At 43.1% G+C, this 27,036-nt stretch overlaps 1 protein-coding gene across 7 annotated transcripts in view; it reads right to left on the bottom strand.

Annotated features, from left to right (window-relative positions):
- The window catches only part of LOC147025870 (SH3 and multiple ankyrin repeat domains protein 2-like), a 545,479-nt gene that overhangs the window by 374,806 nt on the left and 143,637 nt on the right, over positions 1-27,036 (bottom strand). For all 7 annotated transcript variants that reach the window (XM_085880768.1, XM_085880767.1, XM_085880769.1 and 4 more), the window contains exons 6-7: positions 14,254-14,320; positions 9,035-9,515 (exon numbers count right to left, since the gene is read on the bottom strand). In XM_085880768.1, the coding sequence (XP_085736894.1) occupies positions 9,035-9,515; positions 14,254-14,320 (548 nt within the window). The remainder of the gene's footprint in view (positions 1-9,034; positions 9,516-14,253; positions 14,321-27,036) is intronic.

Raw genomic sequence — 27,036 nt, 5'->3', positions numbered from 1 at the left:
GGCGAGTTGGAGATGTGTGGCGGCGGCGAAGTGTGGCAGCAGCAGTCAAGACGGGTCTGGAGGAGAGTCGGTCTGTCGGGGTTCGGAGTCTGTCGGGGAGCTGCAGAGAGGTGAAGCCGGGAACGCGGTCGAGGGCGCAGTGGAGTCGCTCGTCGCGGGACCCAAGCAAGCCAGCTATCCTCTTTCCCCAGAGCATCAACAACCCCCTCTGTTTTCCCCCGCACTGAGATAGTGCGAAAAGGGGGCCCCGTTCCCACCCCATTCCAAGCAGTGCCAACAAAACCCGCGGAGGAGCGCGGAGTCGGGGCACCGCCGCCATTTTGCGGCTCATCACAAGACGGGTAGGCTCCACGCAGTCTCGGCCCCAGGCCCGTCTGCCCCCTTGTCGTAGAGGGTGGCCCTTTTTCTGTTGCTTTTGAGTATATGTGTTGTCGGCGCCGTCTGTAAAGTAAAACTGTGTAAGTGTTGCCGTGTGCTCGCGTAGTCGGTAGTAGATCTGCATTGTGTTTCTTTTGTTGCAATTGCTTTTGGTGCATAATTGTTGTGTTCCTTTTATTACATTTGCTTTTGGTGCATAATTGTTATAATTGTATATGTGTGCTTTCCGTTTGCCGCGGAATAAATGTGCCTTATGTTGACCTGTTTTTCCCGTTTCGCTTCGTCTTTTCTTTTATTGAATCTCCATCATACTTCACGTAAAGGGTTGGTCGTGGGCTAAATATGCCCGATAATTAATCGGAACCGTCGAGGTTGACGATAACACCGCTCGGTTATCCCGATAGTACGGAACGGGTCACTTAAAGTGGCCCGTGTCCGAAGTCCACCTGCGGCGAGGTGCGATCGCCCGGTCTACCCTCCGTGTGGGTACTTAGGTAGGTCGAATTTGACAAACAACCCTATCCCACGCGGGGGGCCGATTGGCACGATTGTGGTGAGGCCGAAAGGCCCACCCGTGACTAATTCCCGGCGTTAGTCCGAGAGGGTCACGACGGAATTGTCCGTCCGGTGGGCGACGTGCCGCGATTCTAGTTACGTGGCCGCTCGCACGCCGGCGGGCGCGAATTTGCAACAATATACCAATTCCCCTAATCACTGCCAATACGCCATTATACGGTATCTGGAAGTTAGAAACGCGTTCATTAAGTTCTGTTGTCGTCCTGAAGACGTCAAATACGTCTACGTCTTATTCAAGTAACGTGTTGCGAAGTGTGAACAACGTTCGTGTAGTGTGCTTACAAAACGTTACTCATAGGTTAGAAATAAGTTTCGGGTACGCTAAACATTACCTCAACGTGTTTCGACTGATGAGTAACTTACAAGTAACGTGTGTCGACGTGTGTCAATGATCGCATAACGTGCCTACAACTTATGGCCAGCGTAGTGGAACATGTGAGTCATGCGCCGGCATACGTCATAAGATTTCAAGCATGCAAAAATTTGAGGACAACCCAAAAGTACAACGTTTAAAGCCAGCGTACTGCGACTTATGGGAGTTTTTTTTCAGCGTGGTCTTAACGTATACAAAACGTACCCGTAACGTATTCGACGTGTGCCAGCGTTTTAGACAAATTTTTCATAAATCGGCAAACGCTGGCTAAATCGTCAAGTTGTGACAGCGGCTTAAGCAGATATGTGTTGTGATTGTGGAGATCCTTGTCAAATAAATGTTATTTTCTGCTTCTACATTCTTAACGATAGCCATTTCCCGCACCTCTCAGCACAGAACACACCTTCCCGGCTTATCACATCTCAGCGCAAGAATGCTTTGTCTCTGTGTCTCTCTGTGTGTCTGTCTCTCTCTCTCTCTCTCTCTCTCTCTCTCTCTCTCTCTCTCTCTCTCTCTCTCTCTCTCTCTCTCTCTCTCTGTCTCTGTCTCTCTCTGTCTCTCTCTGTCTCTCTCTGTCTGTCTCTGTCTGTCTCTGTCTGTCTCTGTCTGTCTCTGTCTGTCTCTGTCTGTCTCTGTCTGTCTCTGTCTGTCTCTGTCTGTGTCTGTGTCTGTGTCTGTGTCTCTGTCTCTGTCTGTGTCTGTGTGTCCGTGTCCGTGTCCGTGTCCGTGTCCGTGTGCGTGTCTGTGTCTGTGTCTGTGTCTGTGTCTGTGTCTCTGTCTCTCTCTCTCTCTCTCTCTCTCTCTCTCTCTCTCTCTCTCTCTCTCTCTCTCTCTCTCTCTCTCTCTCTCTCTCTCTCTCTCTCTCTCTCTCTCTCTCTCACGTTTCCTGTACCTCCTGGACTTATTCGAGCCAGTTTTGTGCACATCCTGTAGGGATGTCTGCACCAGATGGTCCATCAATCATCGTTAAAGGCGACAACGCACAACAACATTTTCCGGCAATGCCCTCCACTCTCATCCATGGGGGCCAACCCCGAATTGTCACTTGACATTTGGGGTAACGAACACACCAATCATGGGTGGAGAAGAGGGACTTCACCATTGACAGGAGTGGTGGGCCGCGAAGGGGAAGGAGACCCCCCAAATAAAAGGAGAGAACCCAGGAGAGCTATGGACTGCCTGTCTGTCGTCTTCTTGTTTTTTTTATTGGAATGAAGTTCAGAACATTTCGTCTTGAAGACTTTTTCATCTTTCATCTCTTTGACTTTGGTCTTCCTGGAATTCAAGTTCTTCAGTCCTTGCATTTCTTTGGTGTTCTGATCCAATTTCAACTCCGACTCCTCTCACCTCCACGACCTTGAGCTTTCGCCCAGCTTTGGAGTCTTCACCTTGTCATCGCCCGAGCATTCCCACCAAAACCTGCTCCGAGTCCGCACTGTGAATGTCATCATTCTCAGGCACGTGGAGAGACACGGCAATTCAATGGCATGCAGAGCAGAGCCAAGGTGGAGCGAGGACTCAGACATGGACGGACATTTATGCTAACGTTACCGCTGGCACTAGCTTAACCGAGCTAGAGCAACGTGCGAAGGAGCTCAGTTCGTCCCTATCTTTATCGTTTTCATCCCTCCCTTCCATCGTCAGATGTGTTATTGGCACCATCATTACAGAAGTGATAAGTGCCGTTGAAGACATTCAATGGCTCAAATGACAAGTTGGAGAAAATGAGAATGTACAGTACTTTTGCCTTGTAAATGTGCTTGCAAATTGCCTCCTTGTAAATTCATGTTTTGCTTGAATACATCATATAAAGTAGAAGGGCACTCGGTAAAGCGCATACCTCCACCACGCAATGCCGAATCCAGTGGAACATATCCGGACCCAATACCTTTTTTGAAATATCGTGCTATATATCGTTTTCAGCCCCATCTTTCAACGATGAAGAATCACTTCAAAAATTTATTCTCGCAGCCGGATCTGGAGCTTCACCAAAATCGAATCAATTCGTCCTTGTCACACACCCAACCTGTCCATCAAGTTTCATACAAATCCATCCACAACTTTTTGAGATATCCTGCCCCCCACTGCCGACGGAGAATATTTCAATGATAATTGTGATGTTTCGGTAACGTGGTATGGTAGCCATCTTGGATTGAATGCAAAAAATGAAAACATTATATCTGTGAATCCGCTGATTGGAAAAAATTTTAAAACTCGGCATATCTCATTTTACTCCCAATGGGGAATAAAGGATTGTGAGGATGATGTCATCGGTGAAGTGGTAGGCCAGCCATAAATGTTTTCATTAAAATTCTTATTTACCATTGAGATTCAGTGGGTATGTCCAGGCAGTAACATTTTTACAAAGGCCTAAGTCACATTTGTTCTACGGCGAGGATATGGCAGCCGTACGCCCTCTGAATTGACAGAAACGTGCGGCGGCCGCAGAGTTTGTGTGGTGGCCTCAGGGTGGCCCTACGCCGTTTGTCTATCTTTTACAGGCCGTAGGGGTCGCCGTGGAATTATAACGCGGAGTTATACCTTTTTTCATTTCTACGTTTGCCGTAGCAATTCGACAAGCCGAAACAAAAGAACTGGTAAAAAAAAAACCCACTCGTTACCGTCCGTCTGGCTGCACGTTCGCCTTAGGGCCCCCCTGCGGTCCCCCTGCGGTCGCCTTGCGGGCACCTTGCGTCTGCCTTGAAAATTCTATGGCCGCCGCAGGAACGCCCTAAGGTCACCGTGCGACATCAAATTAAAGTCCGTACGGCACCCCCACATTTTCGGTCTCCACAATTTATAAATACGCCGTGCGGCTCCCCGAAAAAAAAAAAAAACATATGTGACTGCTACATTGTGTGACCGTGGAAATACTGCGGCCGCCCTATAATTGCTAGTGGCCGTAGATTTTGTAGACCCTACGGCCGCCGTGCCAAATGTGACTAAAGGCCCAGTCACACCTTGATGTTTTAGCCAGCTTATGCCGATTTTTGGAAAATTTGTCTAAAACGCTGGTACACGTTGAATACGTTATGGGTAAGTTTTGATAACATTGAGAGCACGCTGAAAAACACTGCCATACATCGTTGTACGCTGGCTTTAAACGTTGTACTTTTCGGTTGTCCTCAACTTTTTCATGCTTGAAATTTTAAGACATGCCAGCGTATGACTCACACGTTCCGCATAACGCTGGCCATTAGTTGTAGACACGTCACGCGATCGTTGACACACGTTGACACACGTTACTTGTGAGTTACTCATAAGTCGAAACACGTCGAGGTAATGTTTAGCGTACCCGAAACTTATTTCTAACCTATGAGTAATGTGTTGTACTCACGTTACGCGATCGGTGACACAGGTCGACACACGTTACTTGTAAGGTGCTCAGAAGTCGAAACACATCAAGGTAATGGTTAGCGTCAGTGTTCCAGACTCCCTGGTTTTATTTTTTAATTTTATTTTTTTTCTTCCTTCCTTCGGTATGATTGTAATTTTGACACTTCGATTTCTAGTGCGGTTATAATATAATATAATTAATAGTCTGCCGCTCAACGATTTAAATCATAACCGCACTGTACACTGAACACCGTCATACCGAAGAAAAAAAAACCTGGGAGTCTGGAACACTGACGCTAACCATTACCTTGACGTGTTTCGACTTATGAGTACCTTTCAAGTAACGTGTGTCGATGTGTGTCAATGATCGCATATCGTGCGTACAACTTATTCCCATCGCATGCGGAGCGTGCGTCATACGGCAAGTACGTCGTAAAATTTTCAACATGTTTAAAATTACAAGACGTACTCCACTTACTACGACGTATGATAGCGTACTTTAGCGTTTTATTCACGCATACCAAACTTACCCATACCGTATTCGATGTGCGCCAGCGTTTTAGACGCATTTTTCAGAGGTCGGCATACGCTGGCAAGATCGCCAAGGTGTGACTGCGATGTTGACAATTCCATTTCTCTGGCGGTTATGATTTGAATCGTTGTGCGGCAGCCTTTTCATAACCTACGCCACGTCATCGTCGGCGATGCGTGCAGCGCGCTATGCCTAAGTTAGACTATCGTTGGGCATAGGTTGTGAAGGCCGACAACAGGTTCAGCATTCGTTGGTATAAGTTATCTATAACACAACGAAACGTTCAAAGTCCGTTACTAATACGTTGTGCATACGACCAAGTCGTTATATTATGAATACGTCCGAATCTTTAAAAAAACACATCAAAAGTTCAACGTAAAGGCTCGGTCACACCTTGACGTTTTAGCCAACGTATGCTGATTTTTGAATTTTTTTTCTAAAACGCTGGCACACGTTGAATACGTTATGGGTAAGTTTTGATAACATTGAGAGCACGCTGAAAAACACTGCCATACGTCGTTGTACGCTGGCTTTAAACGTTGTACTTTTTGGTTGTCCTCAAATTTTTTCATGCTTGAAATTTCACGAAGTATGCCGGCGTATGACTCACACGTTCCGCTACGCTGGCCACAACTTGTATGCACGGTCTGCGATCGTTGACAGACGTCAACACATGCTACTTGTAAGTTAATCATAAGTTGAGACACGCCGAGATAATGTTTAGCGTACCCGCAACTTATTTCTAACCTATGATTAACGTGTTGTTGGCACGTTACGCGATCGTTGCCACACATTGACAGACGTTACTTTTAAGTTACTCATAGGCTGAAAGACGTCGGTATAATGGATCGTCCTTGCATCAGTGTCCACGGCCACGGCCAGGACACTTATTTGCAGCATTCTTCAAACTTTTCTTAGGCATGACGAGGATGTTCACACTTCGATGTCTAGCTTGGCTATGATTCCAATTGTCCATCGGCAGCGTCTATTTAAAATAGTCGAGTTTGATCGTTTTAACACGTTCAGAAGAAACGCTTCAAATTTCAAAACCCCAGCGTCAAAAAACAAAGGCGAGTGACAGCAATTTAAATCGTTCATTGTAAACAATGAAAATAGCTGAGTGGTACCGTTTAAAAGTGGTTGAGTGTAAAAAAATCCAATTGTTGAGCGCAAGCATCTACTTTCAATAGTGGAGTTTGAGCGATTTAGCACGTTCAATAGAAACGATTGAAATTTCCGAGAGCCAGCGTCAAAAAACAAAGGCGAGTGACAGCAATTTAAATCGTTCATTTTAAACAATGAAAATAGCTGAGTGGTACCGTTTAAAAGTCGTTGAGTGTAAAAAAAAAATCCAATTGTTGAGCGCAAGCATCTACTTTCAATAGTGGAGATGCAGCCATTTAAATCGTTGAGTGGCAGCCTATGAATAGCAAATCCTACGTCACCGGCAAAGATAAACTGCCGCACAATATGGATAAGTTAGGCTATCGTTGGGCATAGTTTGTGAACGCCGGCTTCACGATAATTATTCGTTGGTATACCGTATCTATAAGTAATCAAAGCGCTCTATGCACATTATTAGTTCATTGTGCATTTGTCCAACCCGTTATGAATAGACCTAAATCGTAAAAACAAGCTATAGCTCATTGTTGAAAAAGCCCCATAAAAAATTAGCCGTGAAGAACTTCGAACAATGGTGAAAAGATGTCTCCTACCCGTGGACACGCGGACGCAAGGACGATCCATCATAACCCACACCCTCCCCCTCACACTCACCTACTACTGCCAACATGAACAAACTACTACTAATACTAATACTGATACTGATACTGATACTGTTACTGCTGACATGGACATCGACTCAAAAAGGACTCGAAAACACTGTTGGGTTCCCCTTTTATGAGCAGCATTTTTATATACCATTTCCCAAAACCGCTGGGAACACGTCTTTATATGGCAGTTGTAAGCTAGAAACACGTTCATTTATTTTTTTTTGTCGACCGGAAGACGTCATTGGAATACGTCTACATACGTCAATGTGTGTTGGGACTACGTAAAGAATTGGTTCAAAGCACGTCAAACATAAGTTAGAAATAAGTTTCGCGTAAAAAAGACATTACTGCGACGTGTTTCGACTTATGAGTAGCTTATAAGTAGCCTTTGTGGACGTGTGTAAGCGTCCACATATCGTGTGTAAAACTTATCCCCATCGCATGCGGAACGTGTGTCATACGCCGAGTACGTCGTAAAATTTTGAACATGTTTAAAATTTCTTGACGTACTCTACTTACTACGACGTATGATAGCGTACTTTAGCGTTCTACTCACGTATACCAAACTTACCCATACCGTATTTGACGTTCCCCAACGTTTTAGACACATTTTTCTTAGGTCGGCATACGCTGGCAAGATCGCCAAGGTGTGACCGCGATGTTGACACTTCCATTTCTACGGCAGTTATGATTCGAATCGTTGTGCGGCAGCCTTTTGATAGGCTACGTCACGACATCGTCGGCGATGCATGCAACGCGCTATGCCTAAGTTAGACGATCGTTGGGCATAGGTTGTGTAGGCCGACAACAGGTTCAGCATTCGTTGGTATAAGTTATCTATAAAACAACGAAACGTTCTGTGTCCGTTACCAATGCGTTATACATCAGACCAAGTCGCTATGAATACGTCCGAATCTTTAAAAAAAAACATCAAAAGTTCAACGTAAGCCAGCGTTTTACATACATTTTAATACGTTGCCATCGCTGGCTAAAACGTCAAGGTGTGACCGGGCCTTAAGCCAGCGTTTTACATAAATTTTAATACGTTGCCATTGCTGGCTAAAACGTCAAGGTGTGACTGGGCCTTTAGGCCTAAATGAGCATTTGTCATTAAATATTCAACAAACCGATTTATTATGAGATTGCGGAGAACACAAATTAATAAAATGTACAATTTTTTTTGAACTGTCGGTTTCGGCAAGTTTAGTTCGAGCACAAAGCAGATGCGGATGGACTTTGCATTTTGAAATGCTTTCTAGATTGGAATGATGTTGTGTGAAATTAAAATATAGAGAGATCGAGTTTAACGTTGAATGGGAAAATTATGTGAGGGTTTCCACCCATGACAATCGTGGATTCGGCATTTGCAGATTCACAATTGACATCACTGAAATATTACCCGCCTTAATTCTGTTAGTCAGCTGCAGTGAGTTTTTTGCCCAAGTCATTCACGATCCAGCTGTTTCAAATAACATTATATCTGTGATATAATGCATTATACATTAGCACATTAGCACATGCATTATACATTTTTTGTACATTAGCACCACAAATCGCTCTTGCAGTAACATTATATCTGTGATAGCCCCTCCCCAGAGAAGATTGGTCAAACCTTGTACGACATTAAACCAAGTCCACTCTGGTTACTCAATTTCAAGATATTATGTCGAACTTGCCCCACAGTTCTCATACCCACTCCTCCACGCCATCCGTCCCCCTCACCCACCCAGTGAATCTGTGTTGATAAACGGTTTGAATTAATGTGGTGTAGATGTAGCTCAGGATTTCTGGGCTGAATTGCCTCTTCCTGCATCCAAGTTCCTTGATCAAGATGTTTAAAGCCAGAAGTTATTGCTATGAATATATATATATATATATATATATATATATATATATATATATATATATATATATATATATATATATATATATATATATATATATATATATATATATATATATATATATATATATATATATATACGGCTGATACTTCGCCAATCAATGCAGAACTATTTTTTGATCAGTGGAGATATGTTAGTGCTGAAAAACACCATAAAAACCTACCTTCGGTGGATTTTCCTGTTGACAGTTTTGCTTGTCTTTGCTGCCTGCACCTTCACTTGTCCTGCTGCTGACCTCGACCCTTCTTCTTCTTCAGCAACACGATGAAGCGATGGAGACCGGCTACGCGAGCGTGGTGTGCTGGTCACGGACTGCCCACCTCCCACCGCACCACCTCCGTCAGCGAGCTGGCTAAGGAACTGTGGTGGCAGGCTCCGTACAGTGAGGGCCGGAGAGCGTGCGCTCCATGCCTCACGGCTCTCATCGCTTGAGATCCTCGTACTACGAACAGCACTGCTCCCAGCAGGTCCACCAGCCCCTGTTGCTGGCCCCGTCGTCGATGTTGCCGATACAGCAGCTGCCGCACGGCTACTCGACGACGATAGCAGATTGTTTTCACTCTCAGCCCGAGCCAGTATGCGGCCGTGCCCCGAGGGGAGATGCCGCCGGCGTGCGTTGTACGATGGAGCTTCTCGAAAAGGCACTGTTCAGACACAAGGAATAGGTCTAAGTAAATGGCAAACTCGCATGAAACTTGCTCCAAAAGTTGTTAATCACATTAAGCATATTTCCTAGACAACACAGTGTCTGCATTATATTCTCATACAGCCCAAATATGGTATAGGTGGTCAAATAAAAGTCACTTCGTCCCCAAATAATTAGTTTGGACCTCAGCCATCCTGTTGTCATTAGTGCAGCGGGTAAGCACAATAATTGTGCGTTTTATGAGAAAAGCATGAATTTTCTGACATAGTTAGTGAATATGTCAGAAAATTCATGCTTTCTGACATAGTTAGTGAATACCAAGTGGTTTCAAACTGTTCTACCATGGTGTGGATGGGAGGAGAAATGGTGTCGGGATAATCCTGAAGGAAGATCATGTCAAGAGGGTATTGGAGGTGAGGAGGGTGTCTGAACAAAAAGACAGGAAGCAGAGCTGGAGGTGGCAGAGTTAAAGATGCTGCGATTCTCGTTGGGAGTGACGAGGATGGACAGGATAAGAAATGAGTGTATTAGAGGGACAGCGCAGGTAGGACGGTTTGGAGACAAAGTGAGAGAGGCGAGATTGATATGGTTTGGACATGTGCACAGGAGGGAAACGGAGTATATCGGGAGAAGGATGTTGAAGATGGAGCCGCCAGGCAGGAGGAGAAGAGGAAGGCCAAAGAAGAGGTTCATGGATGCGGTGAGGGCGGACATGCGGGTGGTTGGAGTGTCAATGGAAGATGTGGAGGATAGAGCGAAATGGAGACGGTTGGTCCGCTGTGGCGACCCCTGACGGGAGCAAGCCGAAAGAGGAAGAAGAAGAAGAAGAAGTTAGTGAATACCATAAGGTTTATTTTGAGTTGTGGAGGGAAGTCAGATTTGACCTCTGAGGACCGTGAGAGGTCAAATCCAAGATGGCCGCCAGTCCACCGGGTCTAATGTTCAAACGCGTTTAATTTTGGATCTAAACAGTTAAAAAAAACATTTAAGGTGTCATTTCCAACTAAGTTTGGAATGGCCATTCGTTTGGTGATACTTTTGAGATCGCCAAGAGCCAAGGAAATGCATTTCGATCAAGGTCAAGGTCAAATTACGTTAAAAACTTTTGGACATTCTTTTGGAAAAGACAATGGATTGGACCGATGCAATATACCGAAACTTCGCTTCCATTTTGACACTATAGGGATAATAATACAAAAAAATTAACAGAATAGTCCCATGCTGCTTGTCTATTTAATACTTTATTAATTGCAATGATGATGATGGTAATGGTAGTGATCAAAATCTAACAGCCTCCAGAACAGAAGCACAGTGTAGTGCACTTGAGCGCAGCCCAGGTCAAAAAACCAGTAAAGACCAGTAGCTTACTGGTCAACTGGTACCAGTTGAAAACCAGTAGCCAACTGGTACCAGTAAAGCCAGTTGGTTTCTTACTGGTTTTAATATGGAAATTGGAATAGAGTGATATATTACCAGTTGAAATACATGTATTTAACTAACTGGTATCAACTGGGACCAGTACATTGTAACTGGTATCAACTGGGAGACCAGTACATTGCAACTGGTATCAACTGGGACCAGTACATTGCAACTGGTATCAACTGGAACCAGTAAGACTTTAACTGGTACAAATATGAGCTACTGGTTTTTTCAACTGGGAAATTGGAATTCTGACTGAATTTAACTGGTACCAGTTGAAACTAATAGAGACCAGTTAAAGACCAATTAGAACCAATAGAGACCAGTTGAAAATGTGTACTGGTTTTAACTGGTTTTTCGACCTGGGAGCTTTGGCACACTTGCACCGTCCAGTGCATCCTTTCTCACAGCGACAGCGGATCAATTCATGGCACGATTTTGATGCTTCGGGGAGAGTGGTCCAAAGTGGCTGCCACCCAGTTGTTTCCTTTGTTCAGCCCCAGTCAGATGGCTCTGGCATCTCTGGATCCAGGACCATTGCCTGGTTCCAACAGTTGGCCTGGTAGCAAGTGCGCTTGATGTGCTGTTTGAGTGCCGCCTGGGTTGGAGGAATGTTCTCTAGCGTTCTAGACTTCTGTGTGAAGAGCTGTTTCCTGGCATGATTCACTTCCGTGCTCTCACTGGTTCGGTTGTACATTAGCAACACAAATCGCTCCAGCAGTAACATTGATCCTTCACTGACCTCACTTGGCATGCATTGGAGTTCATTGAAAGCATCATTCACCTCTGGGAAAGACTTCCAAGTTTCCCAGGCAGTCTTCTTTCCTCTGCCAGCGAATACAGATACAGTGTCACACCCGGTGAAAGCGTGAAGGACTGGGAGAGTCAGACACTGTGTTGGATTCATTGTGGCAACCATTTCGTGAACAGCTATGTAATGAAAGCTTGACCCAACACCAAAGGCAACCCACAGCTCATTAGGAGCTGTCCTGCTGAATGAAGCTACAGCCAGTACTACCACATCAGTATCAACGGTACGTATGGTCACCTTCTTACACCCCTTTTGCACAGCATCTGCCACATGCAGAAGTAGACGAGTGTCGGCCTCCTCCTGCGAACATGGGGCAAGGCAGGCCAAGTATGACTCAGCCGGAGAGCAAAGGACTCCACTTCCATCTGTTGCATACAGTTCCTTGCCCTCTGCTTAAGGAAGATGAACAACTACGCGTGACAGGAAAGCAAACAATTCGGTTTTGTTATCATCGCATCGAAGGAAGTCCTTCCAGTTCTTTGGCATCACAGTAGAAGGAGCCACTCTTTTCCTGGTGTCCTTTCCCCTCTTCTGTCTTGTTTAGGCTTTGAGGCTGGCGGGTCGGTATACATCCCAGACAAGGTCGATGCGGCTGCTTTTCTCAAGTTGAGCAGAGATGTATGGTGCAAACACTCTTTCTCCATACTCTTGAAATGTTCTTGATGTTCCCAGATTTAGCATTTGAACCACAGCTGCACCATCAATATAATTGTTGCATCAGCCATAGGCACACCTCAAGCACACCCTCTGAGTGGCTAAATAACTAAATTCACCACAATGACACCACTCTGTATTCATTTGCAAATTTCAACTGATTGCTTATTTTTTTGATAAATTTTTACCTTAACCTTGACCTAAATTCATTCCTTGAATTCTGACATTCTCAAAGGTATCACCAAATGAATGGGCATCCCCAATTTAGTTGGAAATGACACCGTAAATGTTTTTCTGCGCAGTCTGGTTCCAAAATTAAGGACGTTTGAACATTAGACCCGGGTGACTAGTGGCCATCTTGGATTTGACCTCTCACTGTCCCCTCAGAGGTCAAATCTGACTTCCCTCCGCACATCCGAAAATAAACATTATGGTATGACCTAACTATGCCAGAAATTTCATGCTTTTCTCATAAAATGCACAATTTGTTAAAATATGAGAGCTCATCCACTGTACTACATCTCATCTTTCTGGTCAAGATGCAGACAAAAACAATATCTGCAAACAAACAAACAAACAAACAAGAAAACCCACCTCATGCCAAAAACTAAAACAAAATACAATGGTTGGAAAGTTCATCCTTTAGATTTGTGAGATGATGTTTTCTGGCTTGCGGCAGGATGGACACACTAGTTGCGAACATTGTGGAGTAACCTAATTTTTGCCCTCGGTCAGATTAGCTTTTCAGGTTGAGAAAGCAAGCTGCTTGACCGCAACCACCTTCCCATATGATTTACAGTACAGTGAGGATGGACAGAATTGCTACAGATGGGATGGGATAAACCGGTGCATGGGAGAGAGAGTAGGCCTTTGTGAAAGTATTCCCAGGTGGAATCCATATCAGATGCTGTGGAGATTGCAGTGCAATCTCTTTGTGAGAGAGGAGATTACAATCCCTGCCACTTGGTTTGTGTGGGCAGTCATATGCTGTATCGTTGAAGTTGCTCCTTTACAACAGCCAGAAAGATGGGCTTTGACAATAACATGGTCAGGAACAGTAGACATTGCATGGAAAGTTATTCATTACCAGGTTCAGGAGGGAGAATGCGCGAGTCGCTGAAATTAAGGTTGGGAAGTTTACTGATTGGAGTGGATCCATCAAGTCACAAAAGGTCATAACTGCAATAGCATGGCTCTTTTTTGTGGAACTAACATCTAGGCAGCTGTCATGTTGGCATTTCAAATTGCAGCAGATGAGAAATAGAGCTTGAATGGATGGATACAAGTTGATCCTTGTGAAAGGAAATAGAGGTACAGTATATGGAGAGTCAACCTCATCGAATGGACGGAGAGAGATAAACAGTGCTAGAAGTATTCAAGAGAGCAAGGAAGGGTTAGCGGAGTCATTGGACAATGAGGAACGGGGTTCTTGACAGACAGCAATGTCACCTTCTGTCAAAACGGAAGAGAATAGCTCGGCTGAGAGGAGAGGAATCAAAGACATCCTGCGAGATGAACATTTGTATTAAACATAAAACCTCTGGAGCTGTTTCAGTAACCTGAATGGGGAGATAGGTAATATTATAACATTTAAATCAAACACCTGTCAATGTAAAAAAAAATCAAAAAAAATCAAACACCTGCCAATGAAATTTAAATGCAACACCTGCCACTTCAACAGAATAGAAGAAATGCCAAAAAAAGATGTCCTCATCAGAATGAAGGACCAGAGGTGACACATGTGGTATGTATGTGTTGATCAGTGAGTTGGATGCTGATGTGATCATACCATATCACTAATTCATTTCACCAGGAACATCCTTGTTTTTTTTGACATGATGGGTTTTCTTACCTATGTCCGATTCCTTGTGATTTTTAATGAGTTCAGCAAGCTCAAAATTTCCCGCCACGATCGCCACCTGGTGGGAAACATCAGACGTGGTAGTCATGTGTTAAAATGTCTCTAATCAAGCAATGCACAGTCACTCGTAATCTGTCGGTACGGAAACCCCCTATCCTTGGCGGGTATGCGTACCAATGACTCGCGATCAATTATCTCACATTAAAAATTATATTTTGCACCACCAAATCTTTTACATAATTTTTAATTGTTTGGTTCAAGTAAATGTCAATTCTGGCATTTAAGAAACCATCACATTAATTTGAAGCCATACCCCATTAAGCTAATGCATTATTTACTCATCTAATACGAAGACGGAAAGAGAAACCCCATTTTTGCAATGAATTTAATTAAACACAACATTAACATCATGCAGTGATATACCTGCACTTTCACACATTACAACACTGCTCTCTCTCTCTCTCTCTCCTCCTCTGTCCTCCACCCACCACCACCACCCTTTGTAGGTTAGCTGTTTCAGTGTCAATTACTGATTGCCTTTCTGACTCTCATGATCTAGAATTGATTGGATACTGGTCTAATAGATGGAACATGTCCTGTAATCCTGGAAAATCCCACAGTCTCACTCTATCGCTCCAGAAGGATTGTCAAACTAACCCACTTATCTATTTCCAGGGTCAGCCACTGAAAAAGGTTGATTCTCATGAAGGTCTCACCATCAGCCACTCCTTGGCCAACCACATAGCAAAGTTGGCCTCCTAAACCAGCTGCAGACTGGGCATCGTTCATCGAGCCAAGTTTTTTCTTAGAAAATCAGTTACTGTACTTACAATTTAAAAGGTCTTTGTCTGTAGCTCAATTGTTTACTGCTTCCCTCTATGGGTTGGAATCCCAGCATCACATCTGTCTCTCCGGGATATGTGGAACCTAAAGCACTCACCATGATTGGAATCTCCTGTGATGAGAGTGAAACACAAGGTTTGTTGCTTTCACATTGCAGGAAGGTCAATGGTCTCGGTCTCGGTCTCGGTCTCGGTCTCTGTCTCTCTCTCTCTCTCTCTCTCCCACCTCTCTCTCTCTCTCTCTCTCTCTCTCTCTCTCTCTCTCTCTCTCTCTCTCTCTCTCTCTCTCTCTCTCTCTCTCTCTCTCTCTCTTTCTCTTTCTCTTTCTCTCTCTCTCTCTCTCTCTCTCTCTCTCTCTCTCTCTCTCTCTTTCTCTTTCTCTTTCTCTTTCTCTCTCTCTCTCCCTCTCTCTCTCTCTCTCTCTCTCTCTCTCTCTCTCTCTCTCTCTCTCTCTCTCTCTCTCTCTCTCTCTCTGTTTCTCTTTCTTTTTCTCTTTCTCCCTCTCTCTCTCTCTGTCTCTTTTTCTTTCTCTCTCCCTCTTTCTCTCTCTCTCTCTCTCTCTCTCTCTCTCTCTCTCTCTCTCTCTCTCTCTCTCTCTCTCTCTCTCTCTCTCTCTCTCTCTCTCTCTCTCTCTCTCTCTCTCTCTCTCTCTCTCCCACCTCTCTCTCTCTCTCTCTCTCTCTCTCTCTCTCTCTCTCTCTCTCTCTCTCTCTCTCTCTCTCTCTCTCTCTCTCTCTCTCTCTCTCTCTCTCTCTCTCTCTCTCTCTCTCTCTCTCTCTCTCTCTCTCTCTCTCTCTCTCTCTCTCTCTCTCTCTCTCTCTCTCTCTCTCTCTCTCTCACGCTCTCTCTCTCCCCTCCACCTCTCTCTCTATCTCTCTCTCTCTCTCTCTCTCTCTCTCTCTCTCTCTCTCTCTCTCTCTCTCTCTCTCTCTCTCTCTCTCTCTCTCTCTCTCTCTCTCTCTCTCTCTCTCTCTCTCTCTCTCTCTCTCTCTCTCTCTCTCTCTCTCTCTCTCTCTCTCTCTCTCTCTCTCTCACGCTCTCTCTCTCCCCTCCACCTCTCTCTCTATCTCTCTCTCATCTCTCCCCCACCTCTCTATCTCTCCTCTCTCTCCTCTCTCTCCTCTCTCTCCTCTCTCTCCTCTCTCTCCTCTCTCTCCTCTCTCTCTCTCTCTCTCTCTCTCTCTTCTCTCTCTTCTCTCTTTTCTCTCTCTTCTCTCTCTTCTCTCTCTTCTCTCTCTTCTCTCTCTTCTCTCTCTCTCTCTCTCTCTCTCTCTCTCTCTCTCTCTCTCTCTCTCTCTCTCTCTCTCTCTCTCTCTCTCTCTCTCTCTCTCTCTCTCTCTCTCTCTCTCTCTCCTGCTCCCTCTGTTGTAGTAAACCTTTTGTTCATTAAAAAAAAACCTGTAGGTGGTCATTCAGGGTACGGGACCTCGCCATTAAGTGCGAGTGAATTGGCTTTAAAAATCCAGTTGGGAAACACACATTTAAAGCTCTCTTAAAATATTAACTTGACACCTCTCATCCATGTCAGTCACGGTTATATCAGAACGAGCTGATTCGTCACACAGTCACGAATGTTAAGCCCATATGGGGCCAGTCAAAATGCTATTTTTTAGGGAGGTGTGTACAGGCTTGATTAAACCTTACTGATAATTTTTATTTGACATATGATTAGATTTTTTTGGGGTCCATCGTTGTGATTAACACTCGACCCAAAACAAAGCCAATGCAAATCTGATGCAACAAACCCAGACAGTGTATAATCAGCAGAGGTCTACAGGGCTAATGTGTTCGGCCCACCAGAAAACCAAGATGGCAACCACATTATTTTGTTTGGGTGCCACAGTGGGTGGAGTCAAGTAAGAAATGTGGGTCGGATCCAGCAGCTGTCTGACCAATGGGTGCGCATTTCAAAAATCTAACCCCAAAAAGAACCCCAATAACATCAGCAACGCAAAGTTCTTTTAGGCCTGTGACAATGTTAGTTAAAATAATTATATGCATGTGCTCAATGTTGGCTAGGGCATTAGGGTATTTAAAACACTTGTTTTTTTATTTTTCAAGATTTAACAAACAAGGAAATGGTGTTGGAACATATGACTTAAATTTCTAAAACAAAATCTCAGCTGATGAAAGCGTGAGGTGACAGCGGGTAAAAAGAAATGCATTGACGATTTGACAGCAACATACTGTATATGGATACCACAAGGGGACAAATGAACAGGACGAGTTAAGGAAGTTAGGAATGAAACACAGCAACCTGCAAGTAGATCTGGGAGAGGTAAGGAAGGCTTAATGAAGATAGAAAAGGTCACGTGTACTATAGGGCTAGATGATGACATGAAGTGCTGATGTGTTGCAAACTTGACATTTGTAGATGGAAAAACAAACAAGAAAAAGATGTCGTGCAGAGCACGAAAGTTGCAAAATCCACCGCCCTCTCCAAAGGTTGCCATGGATATGTCAAATTGTCGATTTAATTTCGATTAAAATTGACAATCTAAATCAAAGCTCAGGTCAATCAGATGAAAATTGATTATTTTTCAGATTGAAATTGATGATTTTAGAAGTTTGACCTTGACTTGATCTTTGAAATTTTGACCTCAAAAATAGTTGGTTTCCAAATTAAATGATGCACTCTGCAATTGCTGCTTAATTTTCAGGTTAATGAGATGAAAATTGACGATTTTTCAGAGGAAATTTGATGATTTTAGAAGTTTGACCTTGACTTAACCTTTTGACCTCAAATAGTTGCTTTACCAATTCAGTGATGGACTATACAAATCCTGTTCAACTTTCCAGTTTATAGGATGTAAATTGATGATTTTTCAGTTGGACATTGATGATTTTAGAAGGTTGACCTTGAGTTGACCTTTTGATCTCAAAAATGGTTGGTTTCCAATTCGGTAATACACTATGCAATTGCTGTTTGATTTTCAAGTCAATCGGATGAAAACTGACGATTTTTCAGCTAAAAATGATGATTTTAGAAGTATGACCTTGAGTTGACCTTTGACATTTTGACCTCAAAAATAGTTGGTTTCCCAATTAATTGACACAGGATGCAAATCTTGTTCAAATTTCAAGTCAATTGGATGAAAAATGACAATTTTATAAATCTGACCTCAAGATGACCTTTGGCCTCAAAATCAATAGGCTTCTCAGTTGAGACTACTTCTACAACTTGGCAAAGTTTCATGACGATCGGTTTAGAATTGTGACCTGTATGCGACAAACAGACAGACAAGCCGGTAGGCGCCAATGGGTCGCCGAGCATGGAAACTATAAGATGTAGTTTTCTATATATATATATATATATATATATATATATATATATATATATATATATATATATATATATATATATATATATATATATATAAGATGATATATATATATACGATAATATATATATATATAATAAACTATAAGATGTAGATGTAAGATATAAGATGTAGAGCAAAATGGATGTCATATAGCGGAGAGGGAATCAGCTTAAGATTATGCACATCAAATCTCATCCAGTTCCATCAACTGATAACGACTCGGTATCCATTTGAATGAAAAGTACCGAAAATGCGGTTTGAAATCGGAAATCCGCAAAGTTCGAGGGGGTGCTGTGGGTGAACAAAGATGTTGTTGTTCGTCTTTCGGCTGTTCCCGTTAGTGGTCGCCACAGCGGATAATCCGTTATGATCCGCACACTGATTTGGCATATGTTTTATGCCGGATGCCCTTCCTGACGCAACCCTGGTCGCCTCTTACGACACAGGGATAAGGATTGGGTTTCGCCATGATTCCGGGCTGCCCTACACCCTGCAAAGTTTCATTCGTATCGATGCACTCACCTGGTCGCTAGGGGGCCTTCAATTTTCGCACATACCCTAATTGTAGGGGGCGCTGCGGGTAAAGTATTCCATATATCACAAAAACCGGAATATATTTGATAGAGCATCACCTGTAGATCATTCGTGCCAAATTTCATAACCCTACTTCGGATAATGGTTTTCGGAATTGATTTCATGTGAACGGGACCGATTTTGAAGGTTTTTCGGTTGTTGCAAGGGAACCAAAGCGTCCCTAGCAACAATCACAATTTCCAAAGCACTAGGTCATAAGATGTACCTACCACCCGAGTTTGGTCAAAATCGGCCCACGTTTACTACCAATTATGCTGATGACAAACGAACAAACATCCAAACAAACAGACAGAATCATTGACAACAAGGGTCACCTATTTCGGCGACCCAACAAACAGACAGAATAACAAAATGGACTGACCAATCAATATACCTGAAAAATCTTCGAATTTTTTGCAAGTAACAAACAAACTAGGTGAAATAAAATATTACATCTGAACCTGGGATGCTAATAATGAGCCTTACGAGGAACAGCCATCTTGTTGCTGCGACAGAATTACTGTACAACCAAAGCTAACGTTTTACACGTTCATTTCACACTCCAAGTGTTTCATGTTTATCGCTATTTGGTACAGTTCTAACAGCAAGGGATTGTGTGTTAAATTATATTTTGATGCCTGAAAGATTTTGTTCCATAAATTTTATTTATTTTCATAAAAAGTCACACTTTAACCAGGTTCCCAAGTGACTTCGTACCCTGCTCTGCTGTTATCAAAGACAAAGACCGTTTGTACTAAAATAAATAACAGGGATATTATGATAAGACAATGACTAAAACTACAATTTTGACATCTCCAATTATTCCCAGTCTTGTGTTGTCAATCAAAGAATAATTTTGGCCCAAGTATTTCAAGAACTGGCTGGCGAGGCCTGAAGTTGAACTGGAGGTGGTAAGAGCAGGGAATTATAATTTGTTCAGGGTGTTGGCGATAAATCACTGACTCTTCATGAAAGACACCATGTGATTTTTAATGTGCAGTGATGCTCACGGTGCTGGCAAGATAGGTCCTCTGGCTTAACGTCCTTCCGAAGGGCATTGATGCCTCACCCTACATGTGGAACACCAGGACGACTGTTGATTGCCGAATCTGGATTCAAACCCGAGCGAAACAACCCAAAGGTGAGTGCATAAACCCTGCATCAGGAAATATCTCCTTTTATAAAATAAATTATTTGCTGCAACTGCTATTTTATGAGAATTTGCAAAAGATCAAAAGTTTGTGTGTGAACTCAATTTTGGGTCGGAATTGAAAATTACATTTTAATTAAAATCCAGTGTAGCTTACTAAGTGTACATTGATTAATTGGATTCCTAACTTAGAAAGTCATTGCAGAAATTAAAATTGGATCGACGGATTTACTTTCGCTCGGCACACGACGGCTAAAGCTGATGTAACACACACACACTCGAACAGATGAGTTTCAAATGAGAAGCTCGTTTATTGCGAACATGAAGTTGTAACATCAAGCCAAATTCGATGCCTTAAGAAAAAAGTATGAAAAAAATCATGAATGACATGTTCTTTGCCCTCGCTCGGATAATAACTCAACCAAGAAAGGAACCGGCCCGGATGCCACGAGAAGCACGGGATGCCAGACTGGGTCATAGGCCATTCATTCTTCACACCTCTTAATAAATATAATTTGCTTCTTCTTCTAAAATGTTTAAATGACATTTTAATAGGACTCATTTTCCAAAAATTCCATCACGAATGCCTCAACAAAATCCAGCCTCATCTTGATCTTGTGATCTTCTTCTTCAACTCAATTTATTTTCCAAATCTGTCAGTCATGCAAATACTCAGTCCGTGTAGCATTCCTCCAAAATTATCACACAACCTTCCTCTGTGCTTTCAATAGCCCTTCATTACATCCCAGTCACGATGTCTGTCTTCGCTTATCAGAATTAGGGATGGTGAGAGGTCCAGTCTGCAGATAATGGCATTACACGACCATTAACGCTTCCCAGTTTGTACCCCTCATGCATCTCACACCCACCAAACCCTCCACCCCCCCCCCACACCACCCAACCCTCCACCCCCCCCACACCACCCAACCCTCCACCCCCCCCCACACCACCCAACACTCCACCCCCCACCTTCCCATGCATAACCTAGATCCGCTGAGCCGAGTCTACGACAAGATACAATGGTGCTTGGATTGTTAAGAAAGCTAGAAAGTGATGTCAGAGATAAAAGATAAATGTGATCTCAAAGCTGACACCAATCAGGGATTGCAAAAGACATGATGTGAAAATTTTGTACTTGTTACACAATAAATATTTTTCTAGTGTTTGTTTGTTTGTGTGTGTGTGTGTGTGTGTGTGTGTGTGTGTGTGTGTGTGTGTGTGTGTGTGTGTGTGCGTGCATTTGCACACGCACGCACGCTTGTGTGTGTGTGCGTGCATTTGCGCACGCACGCACGCTTGTGTGTGTGTGCGTGCATTTGCGCACGCACGCACGCTTGTGTGTGTGTGTGTGTGTGTGTGTGTGTGTGTGTGTGTGTGTGTGTGTGCATGTGTGCGTGTGTGTGTGTGTGTGCGTGTGTGTGTGCGTGTGTGTGTGTGTGTGTGTGTGTGTGTGTGTGTGTGTGTGTGTGTGTGTGTGTGTTGGTTTATGTGTTTGTATGTTTGTTTGTGGTTGTGCATTTGTGTTATTCTTCCACGTCCGAACCGTTGCACCAAGAGGCGCCATATTCTGGGTGTTGGTACGTCAGAATCTGGGAAACCGCTGCACCCTTACCACTGCGTGCTCCTGCTGAATGCACACCACTGCCTGCTCCCGCTGCACCCTCACCACTGCCTGCTCCTGCTGCACCCTCACCACTGTCTGCTCCTGCTGCACCCTCACCACTGTCTGCTCCTGCTGCACCCACCCCACTCTCTGCTCCTGCTGCACCCACCCCACTCTCTGCTCCTGCTGCACCCACCCCACTCTCTGCTCCTGCTGCACCCACCCCACTCTCTGCTCCTGCTGCACACACACCACTATCTGCTCCTGCTACACCCACCTCACTCTCTGCTCCTGCTGCACACACCACTATCTGCTCCCGCTGCACCCACACCACTGTCAATATCCTCAGCAACCTCACTCCACAACCGTAACCAACTATTATCTGCAAATTTCTCAAATCCTGCTATTTGCTGCAAATTATCTATCTGTTCCTTCAACCTCGTAATAACTATCCTCAAGTGAGCTATTTCCTCACACTTCCTGTAAATGAGTGGTCCCCTAACTGCTTCCCCTATTCTTGATGTGGCCCACATTGAGCATCTATCACATTGTATGCACTCCTCTTCCTTTCTCCTTCACTCTCTATTTGTACCCTTTTTCACCACTATATTCCCAAGGCCCCAACTGACGTAAATGCTTTCCTTAAACACTAAATTTAAACACTCGGCCTCACCCTGCTTCTTTCAATAAATTAATACAAATACCCGCAAAAACTGTTACAAACCCATCTACAATCTTTGCAAATACAAAATCCACAATATCACTAAGCCAGTTTGCAATCCAATTAGCTACCTGATCAGCTACAAGCCCTCACCTTGGCTAACAAATCAAATGCCTTCTTAAAATCTAGATATACTATGTCCACTGCCTCTCTGTCATCCACCTAATCAGACACTACTTCATAGAACTCTAAAAGATTTGTTAGACAGGAACTATCTTTGGTAAACCAATGCTGACTACCTTTAAATAGTTTGTATTTATTTAAATGGTTCCTCATCTGGTCTCCAATTAATGTCTCCAACACCTTATCCACAACTGAAGTCAAACGAACAGGTCTATAGTTTCCCAATTCTTCTCTGGATCCTTTCTTAAATAGTGGTGTTACATTTGATACTCTCCAATCCTCCGGAACCTGTCCTGACTCCTTAAATACTTCGTTTTAAAATAAAGACTTATTTGGACTCCAACTCGAGAACAACAGAGTACTCATCTCTCTGTTGGCTCATGTCGGTCTGTGTTGGCAGACCACAAACATTGGATTTTATCACCTGAAATTGATAATTATCGTTTCATCATGTGAAACAAGGTGTGCCTGACGTTTCGAGTGTGGGCCCTTTGTGAGTCGTATTTTGCTCCAACGAAGGGCTAAAGTTTGAAACGTCAGCCGGATACAATTCCCCGCATACAACATACTCGTATTCATTTTTAATTTCTAGAAACCAGAGTTCAGCTGGAGAATCACCTAAAATGAAGAATATTATGCTTTGAGGCAGGCCTGCTTGCAGAAAATTGCCTTTTACATTTTGACCAAAGTAAAAAGATCTAGAGAACACACAGCGTGCATATTTTACATCAACAATTAATGCTTTCTTCCAAATACATCTCAACAGATAGTAATTGCAGAAAACAATAATAATCGAAATTGCATACTAATGGGTATGGAAAAGGGGAAATCAAAAGACATTGCAATTACTGTAATCAAAACAAAGATAGGAAAACAATTGTTTTGATACATAATGAAATGCTTTTAAAATGCTCAGAAATCAAAAAGACACGCTTGCCTCGAAGCTGTCTTGCCTGGGTGTGAATTCCAACCCAGATATAAACTGTCATCCTGGTGTTTCACAGACTGGGTGAAACATCAATGTGTGTGCTGTCCCTCGGATGGACGTCAAACTGGGCGTACCGTCTGATATTTGCGTAAATGCTCACAGGATGAACAACCAATCAAGGACATAACATTCCATGGATCATTATATTTGTCATTCTGTATAGCAAATAACAAATACGACAACAGTAAATGATAATCTGAGGGTTACAAAGATAACAATTCATGAAATAAATAAAATTCAAACTCCACTGCATCATCGAGAAATATTGTTGCACAAACTGTTAGTACTATAATGATTAACCCTTTCAATAACAAGAATACAAGTCCTCATCGAGGACCTTAAAAATGGGGATGTGGAGATTTTACATAATTAAAATAACTCAATAAATGAAATTAATCAATTAACAAATACATCATAAATAAAGGTTGTGCAGGGATAAAATGTATATATGAATAAATAGATAATTATTAAAGGAAGTATGTTGGTCATGGTGATAGTAAAGTGTACATAAATAAATAAGTCAAAGTTGCATGTTGTTAGTGGAGATTGTAAAACGTATTTAAATAAATAAATAATCCAAAGGTCGGTGTTGGTAGTGGAGATGATATAATTAATCGTGTATATAAATAAATAATGGACCCCAAAAAGCATCTGCACTGCTGCACTACTCTCTCCCGTATAATATTTATAAATTGTCAAAATTCCGAAAATCGTTTGTCGAATGACTTTTGGCTCCGATCCCAAAATCATTTGACGTGTTCTCGTTCCCAGATATTATTGCCGACATGTGCCGGATATAAAAACAATGCGTTCAGTCATTTTCGAGTCGAGGTGACGGACCGATGGACGGACGGACGAACAGAACCCAAAATACAGGCCCTCTCATGGCCGGTTGGGGGCTAAAAACAAGTCACGGATCCAAAAAGAGGAATATGAGTATGATTGTCAAATGCAGGTGTCGAGGCTCATGGAAGAACAGAATGACGTGGAGTATGATTCAACAGATGAAATGGGGCAAAGGGGGAAACAGTGGGATGACAACAAAAGGAGTGCACCGTAGAACATTATTCATGAGAGGAATTGCAGGAGGAATTGGGAACAGGGTCTCAAACAGGTGCATATTTGAGGATATTGATGGGTTAGAGTGGTATTATTGTATACATATATTTACCAATTGTCTAGATAGGGTGGTTAACTGTGATGAACACATAGTGGCTTCCAGTGGTATTTTCGGCAGAGTTTGCTTTGGCGCGAGTAGACCGAAGCTGGTCATTGAATCTGCAGGTTTGTAGAAGGTCTATGCGTCCTCGATGGTTTAACATGCAGACATAGGAAGACCTCTTCCACTTTCGTACACAGCACAAGGATGCGGGGTGCCATCATTGGCTGAGTGTGCGGCTGTACTGCAGATGCAACGTCTCCTGGAAGTCAGGGCAGGAGTTTGGAATTTGTTTCAGGATGCCATAGATAGCTCACTTACTCTTCGTGAATGACAACGTGGGATCATTAACATCCACCAACTAATACGGACAGACGGGACGCCCAGTTTAACATCCATCTGAGGGACGGCATGCATGTTGAAGAATCGCCCGATCTGCGAGACACCAGGATCACAGTTTATAGCTGGGCAAAGATTCGAACCCAGTGCTATACCTCTTGGGTCTAGGTCTAGGCCATCCTGCCACCCCCATTGGTAGACGTCAATGTACTTAAAGTATATATTAATTTACAAGGACATGGGTCGGCAACAGACTAGTATTTACGGTACTGTTTATGGGATCTGAATCTCTATTCTCTACAACTCAAGCCAATGGTTCAGAACGGACCACCAAAAGTTCAGATGGGAGCACCAAAGGTTCAGATGTGAGCACCAAAGGTTCAGATGGAAGCATCAAAGGTTCAGATGGGAGCACCAACAGACCAACCTGCCATGTTTATGTTGCTAATTGTGCTTCCGGCGGCAAGTGTGTTGAAGTGTTCCATTCGATCCTTTATCACAAATCCTTTACGCACCTGAACCACTCGGTGGCGCCGTGTAATAACCCAAGAGATTCGATATAACTGAAACAAAAGCCACATTAAATCTCCTAAAAGCCTTTAGGATCATGATCGAGTGCTTTCTCAGCTTCTTCTCAACCCCAAACCGCAGGATTTCATTTAAGGAAGGATCATCAAATACATCACTATGTCTGAAAAGTTTAAATTGATCACTAAATAATGGCAAAATGGGTTGAATATGTAAATATGCTGTATATATATATATATATATATATATATATATATATATATATATATATATATATATATATTTTCGAATCACCAATACATCTTGAGAAACTATGACTATGCCACACTACATAGGAAACCGACACAATTATTCCCACACTATTGTCGGATTGGCTGGGGAAACTTTTTCTTGCAATTCTTTCACGAACCGGACGTTTTACTGAAGGTGATTTGGCCAGGAATTCAGAATTTTTCCAGGGTGCTAGAGATAACTCGTCTATTCAGTGAAAGGCACCGTTGGACCTTGAACATCCACTAATGACCAATGCGGGAAGACGGGTCCTCTGGACGAACATCCATTCCATGGGCGGCGCACACTTTTATGCCTGCATATATATATATATATATATATATATATATATATATATATATATATATATATATATATATATATATATATATATATATATATATATATATATATCGGGCGTAGTGGCGTGTGCCTGTAATCCGGCTACTCGGAGGCTTGGGTTGGAGGATCGCTTGAGGACGGGAACTCTGTGCTGGGCCGCGCTATGAGAGGGTGTAGGGCAGCCTGGAATCATGGCGAAACCCAATCCTTATCCCTGTGTCGTAAGAGGCGACCAGAGTTGCGTCAGGAAGGGCATCCGGCATAAAACCTATGCCAAATCAGTATGCGGATCATAACGGATGATCCGCTGTGACGACCCCTAACGCGAGCAGCCGAAAGAACAACAATATATATATATATATATATATATATATATATATATATATATATATATATATATATATATATATATATATATATATATATATATATATATCTGCATGTGAAATACGAGGATGACAGTTTATAGCCGGGTCGAGATTCAGACCAAGGCTGGACAGCTTACAGGTGATTTCACAAAATTCAAAGCTATCTTTCCAACCCACGTACTTCAATAAACACAGTTCATAATATGCTGGAAGAGGAGAAAGAGAAGAAGGAGAAGGAGAAGGAGAAGGAGAAGGAGAAGGAGAAGGAGAAGGAGAAGGAGAAGGAGAAGGAGAAGGAGAAGGAGAAGGAGAAGGAGAAGGAGAAGGAGAAGGAGAAGAAGGCAATATAAAGAAGAAAAAGGAGAAGGAGGAGAAGAAGAAGAATGAAGAGAAGGAGAAGAAGAAGGAGAAGGCACGATGCAACTCACAGGTGTGGTTCTCTTTC

This window comes from Eptatretus burgeri, chromosome 5 (assembly GCF_056783735.1).
Source record: "Eptatretus burgeri isolate ZD-2024b chromosome 5, Ebu_testis_v1, whole genome shotgun sequence".
In the NCBI taxonomy this organism is placed as follows: domain Eukaryota; kingdom Metazoa; phylum Chordata; class Myxini; order Myxiniformes; family Myxinidae; genus Eptatretus; species Eptatretus burgeri.
The sequence above is the reverse complement of the archived record's forward strand: the minus strand, read 5'-3'. Positions and strand labels throughout refer to the sequence as shown.